Consider the following 17812-nt stretch of genomic DNA (forward strand, 5'->3'; position numbering starts at 1 on the left):
TCTCCCTTACCCCGTATCTTCCCCACTCACAGGCGTGCGCGCACGCACTCTCAAAAAAAAGGAAAAAAGAAAAAAAACAGGTTGTAAAGCAGGAGGGTTCAGTACTATTGTAAATAATACAGAGAGAGATAAAAATATATGAAAAAAATTACTGGGAGATTTCATCCCAAAATATTATTAGTGGTTATATCTCGGAATTCTTTTTGCTTCTGGGCTTTCTTTTCTGAATTGTTAAATTTCATATGATCACATTATTTACAGAGGTTTTTTTTTTTTTAATTGTAAAAGAAAACAGTCAAAAGGTAAATGTCACGGGGGAACAGAAATACCGATTCGTCTGTTGATGGCCCACGTAGGAGGAAATTGTAAAGAATTAGAGTCTCTTTTACTGTAATATAGAGTTAGGATACTTATTTTGTACGGAGGTTCTGTTAACTGGAGTTCTCAAGAATGTCTTGTCATCAGAGTCACCAGGGACAGAGTTACAGATACAGGTGCTGGGCTCTGTCATCCCAAAATTGTACGCCAGGGTAGGGACTTGGGGTCCAACTGTAGGGAAATGGCATGTCCCTCTGAAACATACATCCATTAACAGTCATGTCAAGAGACTACTTAAAAATGCGGGAAGTTATTCATGTACTTTTTTCTTCTTCTTTTTTTTTTTTTTTTTTAATGTTTATTTATTCATTTTCAGAGAGAGAGGGAGAAAGAGAAAATCCCAGGCAGGCTCCACTGTCAGCACAGAGCCTGACATGGGTCTTGATCCCACGAACCGTGAGATCCTGACCTGAGACCATATCAGGTCAGACACTTAAACAATTGAGCCACCCAGATACCCCAATAGTATCTTAAATTAAAAGATGTATTCATAAAATAATGGGATGAAATTGTGCAAAGAGGAATTTTTCCACACACACACACACACACACACACACACACCCCAAGAGAATATGCATCGAAACGTGAACAGTAATTAATAGCTTGCATTATGAGATGATTATTTTTATTTTCTTCATTTGGGTTTGTTGCATTTTGTGAATTTTCTACACTTTTCGAACACTGATTTTGTAATTACGCAACATTTTTTTGCATTTTTAAACATTATTTTTGAAAAATTTTTAAATTTTAAATTATTTTAAAAATTTTGTGTTTATTTTTGAGAGAGACTGAGAGTGGGGAAGGGGAAGAGAGAGGGGGGACAGAGGATCCAAAGTGGGCCGGGTGCTGACAGCAGAGAGCCTGAGGCAGGACTCGAACCCACAAACCGTGAGATCCTGACCTGAGCTGAAGTCAGACGCTTTACCACCTTAGCCACCCAGGTGCCCCTCAAAGACATTTCTAAGGCAAAAGTCACAAAACTTGACAACCTTGTAGGCTGTGTTAGCTATTAGTGATACCACTTTGGGGATTTTTTTTGAGCCTTCACTTATGTATTTTTTTCCTCAAATAATAGAAAGCTTTGCCTTGTATTCACATATCTTCAGTTATTTTCCTTTTTCTCTGTACACCTAGAGAAATGTGAAAAAGAACCCTGTTGTTACAATAGAATGAGATTATATAGATATACATATGTATATATATCCATTATATGCATATTTTGTATTCACATATATATTTTTTCCTTATCATCAACAATCACCTTCCCCAGAGGACTTACTTAGAATAAACCTGTTTAGCTTTGTGAATGTGGGACGAGGAGGATCCCATGAGCCCAGTCTCTATGTGTTCCATTAAGCTCTCTCATGTGATATTGGTGAATGCAAATATGTGTGACAAGTGTACGTAAGGGTGTCACATCTCAGAGTGGCACCCATAGCCACCTTGCCGTTCCTTATCATGTGTGTGTTTGGGGATGAACATGCCCTTTGAATATTCTTTTTTTTTTAAGTTTTTTAACGTTTATTTATTTTTCTGAGAGGGAGAGACAGAGCGTGAGCAGGGGAGGGGCAGAGAGAGAGAGAGGGAAACAGAGAATCCGAAGCAGGCTCCAGGCTCTGAGCTGTCAGCACAGAGCCCGACATGGGGCTCGAACCCATGAACCGTGAGATCATGACCTGAGCTGAAGTTGGGTGCTCAATTGACTGAGCCACCCAGGCGCCCTTTCTTTCTTTCTTTTTTTTTTTAAGTTTATTTATTTTGAGAGAGAGAGAGAGAAAGAGAGAGGGCATGAGCCAGGGAGGGTGGAGAGGGAAAGAGAGAATCCCAAGCAGGCTCTGCACTGCCAGCGTGGAGCCCGATGCAGGGCTCAAACCCAGGATCTGCGAGATCACGACCTGAGCCAAAATCAAGACTTGGATGAATGCTTGACTGACTGAGCCACCCAGGTGCCGTCTGCCCTTTGAATCCTCTACTGTTTTCCCAGAATTTTGTAAAGAGCGTAGTGGTGAATTCTGTGCTTCCCTCCGTGTAGAAACGGGTCTGCTTTTTGTCCCTGCAGATCTCAGCTCATTTTCAAATACCTTGCAAAGCTGCCGGAATGAGAAAAAGGAGTCCTCGGTGTTCAGCCAGCGGACAGAAGAGGCATCAGCCGTGCAGTATTTCCAGGTCAGGAAAGTTGTTCCGGGTGGAACTGAGTTTCCATGTGACGCACACCTGCGGATACACCTGAGCGGGCTAGAGGGCTGGCTTGCCTGATCAGGATGATCATCGTCACTACCTCCTGCTCTCTTCCCGCTCTCACTCAAGACCTCTGTCCAAGTCCTATTTTTCTCTCCTGGCTCATGAGACTCTTTAGGGACATCCCTTTGGGCTCTGGCCTTTCTCTCTCTTGTTGCTGTTACTCTTGACCCTCATAGCCTCTGCTTTGAGGAGGGACCCTGGGAACTTGTCTGACCAACATCGAGGCCTGAATCTATCTCGTGAAGCAGCTGCTGAAAGTCTGGGGTCCACTTACAGTTCTAGACCTTACAAACAGAGCTAAGAAGGACAGGTCACTGTGTCTTTCAGAGCCTCAGCTTGCCTGTGTATTAGGTTAAGCCTACCTTGACCAAGGTGGCTCTCAGAACCATATGTGCATGAAGGTGATGACTTATGGGTTGTTGACTGTCCCTGTCCTTGTCTTTCCCCCACAGTTTTATGGCTGCATTTCCCAGCAGCAGAACATGATGCAAGATTTTGTAAGGACAGCCACTTACCACAGAGCCATCCTCCAGAACCACATTGACTTTAGAGACAAGGTAATGCCAGCAGCATGTTATTATCTCAGACCATTTTAAGAAGGCTTGTCAAAAACGAGAATCAAAATTAAGCTTTGGTAGAACCATTGTATGAAGCAATTCCACCCCCTAATTATACACGCCAAAGAATTGAAAGCAGGCATTCAAACAACTATTTGGACATGAATTTTTTTTTTCAACGTTTATTTTATTTTTGGGACAGAGAGAGACAGAGCATGAACGGGGGAGGGGCAGAGAGAGAGGGAGACACAGAATCGGAAACAGGCTCCAGGCTCTCAGCCATCAGCCCACAGTCCGACGCGGGGCTCGAACTCACAGACCGTGAGATCGTGACCTGGCTGAAGTTGGACGCTTAACCGACTGCGCCACCCAGGCGCCCCTGGACATGAATGTTTATAGCAACACGATTCACAATAGCCAGAGTGGAAAGAACTCAAATGCCTATCACCTGATGAATGGAAAAACAAAATGTGGTACGTCCATACAACGGAATATTGTGGGCATCGTTCATATTTACCTTATCCACAAAAATAATGCAGTGCTGATACGTGCATCAACATGGGTGAACCACAAAACCTGCTGAGTGAAATGAGTGACAGAAGCTCATAAAGATGATTCCATTTACATGAAACATCCAGAATAGGCAAATCAGAAAGGAGGCAGACTCGTGGGAGCCAGGGGCAGAGGAAGGGAGAGGTGGGGAGTGGTGCTTAATGGGTACAGCGTTTTTTTTTACGGTGATAGAAATGGCTGGAAACTTGAGACAGGTAATAGTTACATAACACAGGGAATGTGCCAGATGGCACCCCAGCGCCCAGCCCAGGAATTTATTCAGAGAAAGAAAACTTTATGGAGTTGCTTTGCCAAACTCCTTCCTCTCCCTGATTTCCCGGTGCTTTCTGATTCCCTGGGACCACTTCTCAGTCTCGGGCTGAAAATCTCGCCCTTTCGTGCGCTTCCACGACTTGGCCTACGCTGGCCAAGCAGAGAGAAGACAAAGAAAGAAGAAAGGCGGCTGGCGGGGCGTTGGTGGTCTCAGCCTTTGGGAATGACAGCGTCGAATGCGGAGGTAGGTTGCCTGCCCTCATCGTTTCGGCTCCTGAGGCAGTCACTACCACTAGATCGCTGGGGGCTGGAACACAGAAGAGAGGAAAGGGGAGGGAAAGAAAGGAAGGAGAGGAGAGAGAAGAGGAAAAGGAAAAAGAAGAGGAAGGGAAAACCGGAGCATTTTCATACTCGAGATTGTAGCGTCCTTTCTTGATGTTGGAGCCAGAACTACTAGGTGTCCCCAGGAGCTCTTTTGTCTGCGCCCTGGTGCCTATTTCCGGTGTGTTGAGTTCAGATCATGGAGGATATGGTTTGGCAGTATTTGAATTCTGGTCTTCCCCAGTCTGCCTGCTACTGTACACATTTTAGAGTCTTCCAAGTACCTGTCCCATGACTTCTGTATTTAGTGGAAGAGACACGGTACAGTGAATTCTCTCCAACTTACCCAGGGCCACTTGCTTTCTAAAAGGCAAAACTGTGTACTCTGATGATTGAGGGTGATAAGACCAGAGGTGGCTGTTTGGCCCCAGGGTCTCAGATGTCTTGTCATATGTCCTGAGGTGCCCGTCACCCTTGCTTTGCCAGTGGGGTCCTGCCTGGTTAATAGATAGGAAGTGAACATCCCTAACAAAGAGGACCTGATTATGGCAGGTGGACAGGATTAGGGGAGAGGGAGGAAGCTTATTTCTTTTGACTCTCCATCTCGTATTCAAGAGAGTGGGCAAGCAATCTTATTGACCTAAGATAGGGATTTTTTGCTAATTGAAAAAAAAAAATAATCACCTCTAAACTATTGATTGCTTTGTGGTTTGAAGATGTTTCCTGGAGGTAATACTTTTGCTTAGGAAAATTTCTCTCCCTCTGGAGTTGCTTAGTTTTCATCTACAATCTATTTTCTGTGTTATCTATGATCTGTTTTTAATTCTGGGGTTTACGGCTTCTTAAGACCACTCCCCAAACGACTGATCATGTGAATAATTTGCATTCTGATCTTCCACAGAATTTCACATGGATTATGTCACTTGACCCATTCATTTGTGTTATCTTTTCATCCACAAAAATGAAGATACTGGCCCGGATCATCTTTAAGGTCACTCACAGCTGTAACCTCATTTGATTTTGCAAAATATCCTTTTCCTGCTGGCCTGAAATGGGTTTGTCTGCCAGTGAAATAAAATAGACGTCTATCTGTTGGGGTTTATGAAGGTGAAAATTAATCACATGGTTGATAATTAATTATATCTCTTTTCCCTTCTGAGTTCTGAACCAATTTAGAAATAGACCCAGATGTCAGGTAGAAATAATATCAGCTTTATGGTTAGTAGTGCTGCTTGGAGAACAAGGCTTGGACCTGTGGCCAAATAAGGCCTTCCTATTTCTTTCCCCCACAGACTGAACTTTTCCACCCATTTGTACGCTGGACGGCCAGTCTCCCCAGACAAACCCTGCTATCCCAAAACTACCATAGACAGGGTGGTTTAAACAACACATATTTATTTGTCATAGTCCTGGAGGCTGGGAAGTCCAAGGTCAGAGTGTTGGTAGAGCTGGTGTCTGGGGAGGAGTCATGCCCTGGCTCATACATAGGTCGTCTTGTTATATCTTCACACGACCCTGAAGAACAGGAAGCGAGTTATTCAATGTCTCTCCGTATAAGGGTCCGAATCCCCTTCACGACGGCTCCGCCCTTGTGACCGCGTTCCTTCCCAAAGGCCCCATCTCCAAATACCATCCCACTGGGGATTAGAGTTTCAACATTTGAATTTTAGAGGGACACAGATACTCAGTCCACAGAGCAGGTTCCTTTGATCTTGATTATAATTTTGTGAGATAAAAGCCTACATCACTGCCACTTTAGAGACAAAAGAGCTAAGGCCCGCGGATGCTATTAACTTACCTGATTTTATACAACTGGGAAATGAAAAGGCCAGGATTGGAACCCAGTTAGTCTTACTTTAGAGCACCCCCCCTACCCAGATATGAACCCCGGAAAGGGACTGCTAAAATTGCCAAGGGAGAATTTTGTCTCTCTGAGCTTAAGGACAGCGTGGAAACATTTGGTCACTCAGATATCCCCGTGCATGTAGGAGGCAGCATGGTGCAATGGTTATGGTCGAGTTCCAGAACTGGAAAGCCAAGTTCGGACAGCAGCCTGGTCACTCACCACGCACCTGCCGTAGGCCTTTATCCTGTTTGCTTTGACGTCTTTGGCTAGTTGGCTGCTACCGGCTCTGGGCTTTAATATCCTTTTTCTGTTAGAGTGGCGACTACTTCTTGGAGTCCTTGCTAGGTTAAGATGATACGTTGCATATGGAAGGCTCGGTGACCCATGGTAGCCACTCAGTACCTTGTAGCAAGTATTATTATTGTCACTGATGGTGTTGGGCATGGTGGTGTGGGTTCTGCCTCTGCTATAGTTTCAAATCTTGATTTCTTTTTTCCCATGCTGCCTCCCCCATGCACTTTTAATGAAAAGCCTTTCTTGGCCAGAGCACTGCTGGCTGAAGACTCCGTTTGGAATCCATCCAGGAAACTGACCCCTGCTGGAACTCACCCCCTCCCCCTCCTCAGAGTTTCTGTTAATTGCCATCTGGCTATTTTTAGTTTCTTCAAGGGTATGCAGGGTCCAAGCAGGGAAAGTCCATCCTGCTGAGGGTGTGGGGCTGTGTGAGCGGTAGGGTTTTAATTTGGAAATGTTTTGACACTTCATTTGTCAGGGCACCAGTTGCGGGAACCTTGGGAGAATAAGCGGGAGCCGGGAGCTTATTACTTTGTTTTTTGTTTTTTGTTTTTTTTTTTAAATCAGCTTTTTCACAGAGGAGAGAATCCCCCGCCGCAACAGCTGCTTGGTGCATTCAAATGGGTAGTTGGCTTAGGCCGAAGGGATTCGGGGATTTGAAAGCTTAAAAAAAAAAACCCGTAAATAACAACAACAAACATGCAAAAGCAACCCACTCCCGATTGTCAGCTGATACTCTGATTTGCAGAGCCTGAGCTCCAGGCCCCTCCACCGTGACTTTTCTTCGCTGTGGGCTTATCATCAGCTTGGTCAAAGGCCCTGGAGTCTGCCTCTCATCCTCCTCAGAAGTTCTCCTCCCGCTTTGAAACGCTGCAGAGCCTTGGCTAAGCCCACACACTAATGAGGTCTGACCTTCATCATCGACAGGAAGAAAGCTGCAGCACAGGCCCGCCCAGGAGTCCTGTCTGTATGGGATGAAACAGCTCTTGCCTCCTTATTTTAAAAACAAAACAAAACAAAACAAAAAAAGGGAGGGGGTGCGCCAGAATAGCTCAGCCAGTTTTAAGTGACCGACTTCGGCTCAGGTCATGATCTTGCGGTTCGTGGGTTCGAGCCCCGCATCAGTCTCTGTGCTGACAGCTCAGAGCCTGGAGCCTGCTTCCAATTCTGTGTCTCCCTCTCTCTCTGCCCCTTGCCCACTCACGCTCTGTCTCTCTCTCAAAAATAAATGCACATTAAAAAAATATTTAAAAAGAAAACACCAACGAAACAAAACCTCTTTAATGAGGTATGGATCAGGTCAAAAAATGATACATATTTGACATGTGCAACTTGTTGATATTGGAGGCATCAGCGTATATCCGGGAAACCATCACCACAGTCTCCGCCATAAATGTATCCATCACATCACTTCCAAAGTTTCGTCCTGCTGTTTACTTAATACTCCATGATAAGAACACTTAACAGCAGATCCATCCCCTTAGCAAATGTTTAAGTATGTGACGCAGCATCGTTAGTAGCAAACAGCGTGCAATGGACATGCAGGAATTCAGAGTTGAGTTGCTCCTCTCACGCAGCTGAAACTTCATACCCTTTGACTAGTGCTTTCCTATTTCTCCTTCTCCCCAGCCCCTAGCGACCAGCATTTGCTCTCGGCTTCAATGAATTTGACTATTTGAGATGCTTTGATTCAAGGGAAATCGTGTAGCCTTTGTCCTTCTGTGTCTGGCTTATTTGATTGAGCGGAATGCCCTCCAGATTCATCCTTGGTGTTGCTCATGGCGGAATCCCCCTTTTAAGGAAGAGTAATATTCATTGTATGTATATACCACGTTTTCAAAAATCCATTCTTTACATCTTCCGCTTCTCGCCCCTGAGCATCATCTTTGACCTGGTGACAGCAAAACCCTTGCTCAGTGCTGTGTAGGGAGGCAGGAAGAAAGGAGATCACTCCTGATTCCTGCTAGGTGCTTGGCATACCTTAACTCCGTTAGTACTTGTGTGTTAACTTGTTAGCTGCCAAGTTCAAAAGCCAGCTCTCCCGACTTGAGGGAAGGAAAGAGAGAAAGTAATTTCTTTAAAGGATACGGGGTCATCAGACAGTAGGCGTGGAGGCTCCGTGACCAAGAATAAGTTCCAAAGTCACATTGTACAATTGGTCTCAGAGAGACAGCAGTGCAGCCAGACATGGGCACCATGCCTGCCCAGCCTTCACCCTCTGGTGCCCTTGAGTGTTGTCCTTAGAACTCCCCTGTGGTGAGCTGGAACCCGGACGCAGTTGTGACCTCCCCTGAGCGGATTCTCTGGCAGCCCCGAATCCTCACATTCCGAGCTTTGCCTGCAAAACGCATCTTATTGGTGGAACGTTGGGCCTGCCTCTGATTCAGCTTCGAGGGTGCGACAAAGGACCATCAGACGCCTTCAGCTTCCCTGCTGGGAGGCTGGTGCTGCCTCAGAAGTGGGGCGTTGTCCAAACACAGGAAGGGGTTCAGATGCTGCGAGGCATAGGAATGGCAAATGCCCACCGTACCATGCAGCGAACAACCTCGATACCTGTTGTCTAATAGTATAGATAAAGGGACCAGACACATACATTTGACTAACTTGCTTTAGGGTGCACAGCTACTGAGTGGTAGAGTTATAGGGAAACTCGGGTCTCTCTCTCTCTCCCCCTCTCCGAAAGACCTGAGTAATGCATTTGTTTTCCTATGGCTTGGACTTTGGAGGCTGTTTTCATTTCCTAGGGCTGCCTTACGAGCTCAGTAGCTTAGAACAACAGAAATTTATTCTCTCCCTGTTCTGGAGGCCAGAAGTTCAAAATCAAGGTGTCCCAGGGCCATGTTCCTTCTAAAGGCCCTGGGGGAGGGGGTGGGCTTCCTGGCCCCTTCGTAGCTCCTTGTGGTTGTTGGCAATCTTTGGCGGTCCTCGACTTGTAGATGCATCGTTCCAATCTCTGTCTCCATTGTCTGTAACAAAGTCTCTATGTGTCTTTGTGTGTTAATCTGTCTCTTCCTCTAATGATACCTATTATAATCCAGTATGTTGTTATCGGAACGTAATTATCTGTAAAAACCTTATTTCCAAATAAAGTCACATTCATAGGTTTTGGGTGGACATGAATTCTGGGAGACACTGTGCAACCCACTCTGGAGGCCAAGATTCATGCTAGATTGTACACCACAGGAACTCGTCCCGGGGATTGATTCTGTGAGGTAGGGGTGAGCAGAAAGATAGAGAAATGGGCCTTGGCCTTTTTTTTCTTTTTTTTTTTTTAAGTTTATTTCTTTTGAGAGAGAGAGAGAGAGAGAGAGAGACTGAGCATGCAAGCACGGGAGGGGCAGAGAGAAAGGGAGAGAGAGAATCCCAAGCAGGCTCTCCGCTGTCAGCACAGAGCCTGTAGCGGGGCTCGAACCCACAAACCAGGAGATCGTGGCCTGAGCCAAAACCAAGAGTCAGGAGCTTAACTGCCTGAGCTACGCAGGTGCCGTGAAAAATGGACTTTGGTCTTAACTGATCTCTTTGGCCCCTTGAGCCTTAAGGGAGCCTCTGCGTAGATTTCCCTTCATAGAATGTGAAGGGAATGATTCTACATAGAATGATTCTCTGCGTAGAATGTGAGTGTGAAGGCAGATGGCGCGTCTGTGCCAGGATTCTCCTGAGCCTGAATAGCAGCCGCTGCCGGAAGACCACAGGGAGAAAGATGCCAGAGCCGTCAGAGGAAACTGCTTTCGTTTGGTACGAGAGCAAAGCGCAGCTTTCAGGGAGAGCCAAGGAGACTGAATACGCGGTGGTTTCAGACTCTTTTTTAGGGCATTTGGGCATGAGGGAGCGGGGGGCTTCCATGCACTAGATGGATTTCTAGCCAAGATACCTGTGCTCAGAGCCCATCTCTGCATCTTTCAAGATGGTGACAAGCGCCCTTACTCTTTCTGAGGTTCATGGTGAATGGAGATGAGACTGACTCAGACCCGGCAGCACCGCGGGGTGATGGCACTATAGCAGTCGACCATCAGGCCTCCGTGGTTTAAGCCACCAGAGCTTACGTCCCAGCCAATCCATTAGGGGCTGGCTGAGGGCCCCGCCTCGTCTTAGGCTCACCCCAGGCCCCAGACTGCAGGAGCGGCCTCCACGTGAAACACGCAGGGAGAGGGAGAGAATGGCAGACCCCATCCCCGAGTTCTTCAATCTTCCAACCGGAAGTGACCCACGGTACTTCTGACCACGTCACGGGGGCCGAAGCAAGTCATGGGGTCACTGCTAATTCGAAAGAGCAAGGAGATGCAATCCTACCGCGTGCACATAAGGAGTACCAAAAATAGTCGGTAAATGGCACTGATGACCATCATACCAGATGCTGCTTTTGCAAAATCGTTAAAGAAGGGACAGATTGCTAAGGTGATATTGTCAATGCATCAGCTGTGCGTGAGAAGGAACTAGGGGAAAAAACGGGAGGGTTTGAAGGATTAATATCTCACTGCTGTGGTTTTATTGGTTAACTTACTATTAACTTCTGCCTGATGGATTGCCTACCCACTGGATACGGGGCATTTTAGAAAGTTCCTGGGGTTGAATTTCTAAACCTCCCTGTTCCCTCTAAGGCAGTACTTCTGAGGCAGTGCCCAGGATTAGGCAGAACCCTCTGTGCAGCCATCATTTCTAAGGTACGTGATTTTGTTTTAGTGTCCGCTTTCCAGTATAAGAACGTAAGTAGGCAAACAGGATAAAATCAATAAGCAGTTACATAGGACTACACGACCCATGAAAAAGGCAGTTGTAAGTACTCTACTAGCACCTGAGCTTGTCTAGCACTGAACCGGGAATTGGGCTCTGATGAGCTTAGAACTTGGACTCCTCTTTTCGCTTAATCTGAGCTGTGGACTCAGTGGTCATGTCGAATTTCGCGTAACGTCCGTCATTTTCCTCACCTAGCTTCCCTAAATCACAGATCCTGAGGCAGAGGCTTACGAGCTTGTACTTTATTAGGGAGGCCGATCTTAGGAAAGCACGTTTAAGGAGGAGGAGAGTGAGGCCGGGAAGGACGGAGAGGGTAGGAGAGCATATTACTGACCTTGTCACAGCTTTATTAAAATTGATTGCTTGGTGTCACATGATATATTCAAAGAGGCCACATGAGGCCCCTTTATCCCCAAGCCATTCATTGAAGAGGAGAAAAGGGGAAAGACTTGTCCCCTGGGTGCCACACTTGGACTGACCAAGGTTCGCCTCCACAAGGTGTCAACTCCCTTGTGTTTCAAGGGCACACACGTGCCGGTGCTAAGCGGGTGCTGTTGGGCTTGCCTCACGCCTCAAAACCAGCAAGGAAATTGCGGGAACAGGCGTGGAACAAAATACAGGTGGTGTGAGTGGGGAGCGTGCGCTGTTTTGTCCTGCCCGTGACCACCATGAGGGACCGGGGGCGCCCCCGCAGCAGAGCCTTGGGCAGTAGTGGCTGTAGCGGTGGCAGCAGCCATGAAACTCAGCTCCAGCGTTCGCAGATGACCACAAGCAATTTCTAGGGCCACCCTGGCCACACAGCAACGCAGCTGTTCCCATTCTGGCATCACGCAAAAACCTGAGCGTGTCGTAAACGCCACCCCAGCCAGAGACCTGGGAGGCAGTCTAGACCTTCCCTTTTCCTGTCCAGTCTCCAAGTACTTTAGCTCCGAATACTTTAGCTTTTGCACCTCCTGTTCCCCTCTGTCCCCTTGCTCATTCGTAGCTCTCATTCATATCGTCCTTCTGGAATGTTGCAAGTTTCCCGCTTAGTTTCCCTACTGGCCCCAGAGTGAAAAATACCTTTGGCTTTACGTGGGAGAAAGTCCCCACTCACGTCGGCTAAAACTGTCAGAGGTGGTATAACTCCAAGGTGTTTTAACCCAATTACTCTGAACATCACATCCTAGTTTAACTGTGTCCGAGAAAGAAGAGGTGTCTTTTCTGTGTGTCTCAGAAGGGAAGAGATACTTGCCAATAGCCCCTCGCGGACTTGCCCTCCGGTCTCATTAATAACATTTTATCACACACCTGAGCCTAAAGCCATCACTGGCAAAAGGAATGGAACCAGCTAGGATTGACATAGGCCACCAGGGTCCCTCCCTGGGAGTGGGGATGGTTTACTAAACGGAGGAGGAGAAGCACTCAGTAATATTGAGAATAATTCTCCTGTTGAAATGTTTTATGGTCCTTCTTTACTTGCGGATCAAGTCCGAGCTCTTGGTCTTGTATACAAGACCGTCTGTGATCAGGTGGCTGACAGTTGCTCCAGCTTTGGCTCGTGTCATGTTAATGTCTCAGCCATGTCCCTACTTCTACCCGTAACACACAGATGATGCTCTGAGGACATCTGTTGCCTCCTAAATGTGACAGGCTCTAGGTGCTCCCACTACGTCGATTCAGAGAGCACAACTTTGACTCAATTTTCAATGTCCACTGCTCAGTTTACCTCAGGGAAGTCTTTCCAGACTCCTTGATAAAATAAACTCTTCTTCCTTGGTATTCTCACCGTGCTCTGTATGTAATTCTGTCCTACAGTCGTGAAACACAGTATTGCATACAAATAATTAATGTCATACAATAATGCAACACATAATTGTACTTCTTTCTGACATCTGTCTCTCTCTCTGTCCCAGACAATCGTGCTCCATTCATCTCTGCATTCCCAGCGCCTAGCAGTGCTTGGCACAGTGGGTAACGTGAGGCATTTAGTAGATGTCCGATGAATGATTGAGTGTCTAAAGCTTTAGAGCTAGGTGAGCTTTAATCCGAGACCACCGTCTGAGACCACTGGCAGCCTATGAAGGGGGCTGATCATCGGGAGATTAGCAAAGCATGATCCATATACTCTGTGTTTTCCACAACAACAGAGGAAAATCATGCGAGAACTGGTGAAAGGTACTTCTCTTAAAAGATGGATGATGGATTTATCTACCTTCTGCCAGAGGACCGGGCAAGGTGAAACAAGGGTTCCTAAGCATTAAACATGCATTGTTCAAATACAGGCAGCTCTTTGGTCGAAACCAAGTTTCACTGCACAGCCGATATAGAATTCTATCTTCTGAGGAGCTCCCGCTGCAGGATTCTTATGCCATAATGGAAGTGCTGATTATCTGAACAAAATTGAAGTCTTAGCTGCAAAGGCCGTAAAAGGATGTCTTCTGCAGGCCTTGGGATGATTTGGAATTTTCTTCTCTGACCACAAAGAAAGCTGTGCAGGTCCGTCATTCTGTTACCGTCTAGAAGCTGTGTAGTCCATCTGTCAGTCAAGAGGTGGGATACTGAAAGAGTAGAGTGGAATCTATGGAGGTAGGCAGTCCATGGCAGGTGGTGATGGAAACAGGCCCAGCACTGCAAGAGCATGGGGCCCACGTCACTTTGGGTGGTTTGGGCGGAGGTGTCTTCCAGATGTGAGATGACAATGGCGAGAAGAAGCATTGGTGGCCTTGGCAGTGGACAGGTGGGTTGGACACAGGATTTCGGCGTATAGGACTTACAGAAATTACAGTTGGGATATTCAGTTCAGGATCAGGTATTGATATGCTCAAGCCACGAAAGAAAGAAGGAATTAATAATAATAATAACTGGCATATCTCAAGGGGCTGATCGTGAGGTAATCAGGACCCCAGTCTTGGAAGATAATTATAGAATTGCTGGGGTGAAATAAGAAGGCCAAGTGTGACCAATATTACTATAGCCTGAAGAGTGCAAAGAATGACCTAAGTGGGAAGCACCCAGGTGGCTCAGCCCGTTAAGCATCTGACTCTTGGTTTTGGCTCAGGTTGTGACCTCGGTTTGTGGCTTTGAGCCCCACATTGGGCTCCAGGCCGACAGTGCGGAGCCGGCTTGAGACTCTCTCTCTCTCTCTGCCCCTCCCCCACTCAAAATCAATAAGTAAACTCAAAAAAATAATAATAATAACATAAGTGGAAGATGAAGGGAGTGGCTGAGAGCATAGGGTTTGAGTTAGACGCGTTTGCTTTTTTTTATTTCATCTCTGCTGTTTATTAAGTCCGTAGCTGTAACTTTATCAGATTCTCAGCCTCTTTACAACATGGAGAAAATAATCATACTCTCATTATAGAATTGTCGCCGCAAGTAAATGAGGTAACGCCAACAAAGTTCTTACAGGCATAACAACATAATAAGTATAAAACAAAGGGTACGTATTTACTTTCTTTTTACTCTGTTATTCAAGAGTGATTTTGTTTCACACTTTCATAAAGACCTAGATATTCCTCATTAATTTTAACCTAGTAAAATCCAAATAAGTGTCTCTGAACCTTCTTGGAGCTCTTTTAGCCCCATCCAAACATTTTGCAGGATTTCTTTGCCCGGGAAAACCACCAGAGCATATAATTAAAATCATCTGTATAAACAAAAGGATGACCCTATCTGTTTAATATTTTTCGAATTTACTTTATTTATAAATACATTCTTAGAATTCTTGGCCACTATTACATGGACCAGTTGTTGACTTTTCCCCATGAGTCCTGGCAGGGAGTTCACATCATTTTCTTGTGTTCCCTGACAGGAGCCCCAAATTCGCCATCTTCACTTACTGCCTGTGCAGCCGGGGGCGGCTGAGGATTTATTCTCTCTCTGGAGAAGCATTGTACACAAGAGCTAACTAGATCATAGTGTGATATAATATGGCAATGTAAAAAAAATAAAGTCCTTTGAAAGTTGCTTACGATCACTAGATTGGAGAGGTTGTGTTATGCCGGTAGAAGATGCTTTTTAAGGAGGTAGTATTTTCTGGATCATGAACTGGTTCCCTATTTGTGGCAGTAAGACACATTTTTTTTTCTTTTTTTAAAGAGAGAGCAAGTGTGAGTAGAAGAGAGGGACAGAGGGAGGGAGAGAATCTCAAGCAGGTTCCGTTCCCAGCATGGAGCCTGATGTGGGGCTCGATCCCACAACCCTGGGATCATGACCTGAGCCAAAATCAAGAGTCACATGCTCAACTGACTGAGCCACCCAGGCTCCCCAGAGACACATTTTCCTTATTCAGTTTGTTCAACAGAGATGTAGTGAATGTCTCCACTATGTGCCAGACCGTATGCCCTTATTAGGGATTCGGTCGTGGGTGGGGAACAGGTGGAAGTCTCTCCCTTAACCAAGCGTATAGTCCAGGGGAGCAGATGTTAATCAAATAATCACTCATTGAATGGGAAATTATAACCAGGAGGAGTGTTACAAAGGAAGGGTATACAACAGGAGGACTTAGCTTGGGAAGGGAACAGAGATTAGGGATGTCTTCTCTCACGGAGAGCCATTTGGAATCTGAAGGGTGAGTTGTTGTGTCAGCCAAAGGTTCTGCAGGAGAGAGTTTACACACTCGACAGGGTGTTTTGGGAGAGTTAAATCACAGGACTGTGTACCAAGATGTGGGCGGAGTTAAGAGAACCAACACAGGATGCTGAAGCAACCTGGCACTAGCCAGAGAGACTTGTTACCACATGTGGGCTGCAATGGGCGCTTCCTGGAAAGTGGATGGGACGGTCATAGCCGTAAAGATGGAAACCCACCGAGAATTGTGGCTTTGGGTGGAGGGGACAACCAGTCTCCGGAGAGCCAGGAAGGAAGAAGCCAGGAGAATAACTCACCTGACCTCGCTGTCCCCACCCCCTCTGACTTTCTGTTGTCTTTTCTCTTGACTGCTCCCAAATGGGGTCCAGGGGCAAGGAAGCCATTGATGCGGTCCACGTAGGTGAGACTTGTGACAAAAAGCAGGTGGAGGAAAGTGGAGCACAGACCTGGAGGAACAAATAGAAAAGATCTAGCTTAATGGGCGTTGACTAGGTAAAAACAAAAACATTACCATAGGCTGATACCATAGAGTATGCAGTGGGGAGCACCCCAAAGGGAGCAGCATTTACTAAGGCCCTATGGCAGAAAGGAACATGGAACCTTCCAAGAGGCCTGGGTCAGGGCAGAAGGCTGCCTCAGATAGTCACAAGGGTGACCCAAGAGACATGTTGGGATCACAGTCAAGGAGGAAGGATGGAGATCACAAAAAGAAACAGTGTAGAGTCAGGTCTGTGAGATGGCTTGGAGACCAAGAAGCAGAAGGTTAGGTTGAGTGAAACAATTCAGCATGTAAGTGCTGAATAAGGCAAGGGCATCCTGGGCTTAGCCTCTGGCTGCTAGCTTTGCATGCAAGGACACTCCCAGAGTTGAAATGGCTGGGGAACGTCATAAGCCTTTTCCAGAAATATTTCAAGGTGATGTTGGAATTAGGAGACTGCCCTAATGAGTCATCGCATTTGGTCATTTAGCCAACAAATATTTATTAACGATTTTTGCTCTCATGTTGTGCTGGGTGCTGAGAAATAAATGATGTGCTTCTTATCTTTGGGGAACTCATAGGCTTGGCAGGGAAGGCAAACATGTAAAGAAATATTTGCGGTATCATCGGGGCACCTGGCTGGCTCAGTAGGTAGAGTGTGTGACTCTTGATCTCAGGGCTGTGAGTTCGAGGCCTACAATGGACACAGAGATTACTTAAAAATAAAACCTTAAAAGAAAAAAAAATACAGTAAAACGTTGGTTTGCGAGCATAGTTCGTTCCGGAAACGTGCTTGTAATCCTAAGTACTTGTGTATCAAAGCGAATTTCCCCATAAGAAATAATGGGAACTCAGATGATTTGTTCCACAACCCAAAAATATTCATATAAAAATGATTACAGTATTGCAATATACAAAATAATAACGAAAATACAAGATATCAAGAAAAAAGCAAATTAACCTACATTTACCTTTGAAAACCTTTGTGGCTGGTGTGAGGAAAACGGGAGAGAGGAGGGTTATTGAGTAGGACGAGATTCACTAACGAATATCGACTACAGTGCAGTATTAAAAACTCTTGTCAGGGGCGCCTGGGTGGCTCAGTCGGTTGAGCATCCAACTTCAGCTCAGGTCATGATCTCACGGTCCATGAGTTCGAGCCCTACGTCGGGCTCTGTGCTGACAGCTCAGAGCCTAGAGCCTGCTTCAGATTCTGTGTCTCCCTCTCTCTCTGCCTCTCCCCTGCTTGTGTTCTGTCTCTCTCTCTCAAAAATAAATAACATTAAAAAATTTAAAAAAAAACTCTTGTCATATACTCTATGTAATGTAACTGGCAATAAGGCAGCAGAGGAAAGGGTCTATAACCTGCTGGCATCCTGGCCTAGAATGGAGCAAAGCATTCCTAAGCTTACTCTTGTACGGAAAACCAGAGGAACATCCATGGGTGCTTTGAAGTGACAAAAAATGCACTACTGCCAGTGGGGGGCACCTTCCAATGTTCTGAAAAATTACCGATTTCTGCCAAACACCGCAGCCTGAGACTGAACATCCAAGCATGGGGGATGA

At 46.0% G+C, this 17812-nt stretch overlaps 1 protein-coding gene across 3 annotated transcripts in view; it reads left to right on the plus strand.

Moving 5' to 3' along the window:
• Positions 1-17812, plus strand: part of LOC112868550 (histone-arginine methyltransferase CARM1-like) — a 245120-nt gene that overhangs the window by 142156 nt on the left and 85152 nt on the right. For all 3 annotated transcript variants that reach the window (XM_086684927.1, XM_086684928.1, XM_086684929.1), the window contains exons 3-4: positions 2438-2544; positions 3072-3176. In XM_086684927.1, the coding sequence (XP_086541053.1) occupies positions 2438-2544; positions 3072-3176 (212 nt within the window). The remainder of the gene's footprint in view (positions 1-2437; positions 2545-3071; positions 3177-17812) is intronic.

Source organism: Puma concolor, chromosome D4 (assembly GCF_028749965.1).
Source record: "Puma concolor isolate L17-30 chromosome D4, mPumCon1.1.hap2, whole genome shotgun sequence".
NCBI classification, from domain to species: domain Eukaryota; kingdom Metazoa; phylum Chordata; class Mammalia; order Carnivora; family Felidae; genus Puma; species Puma concolor.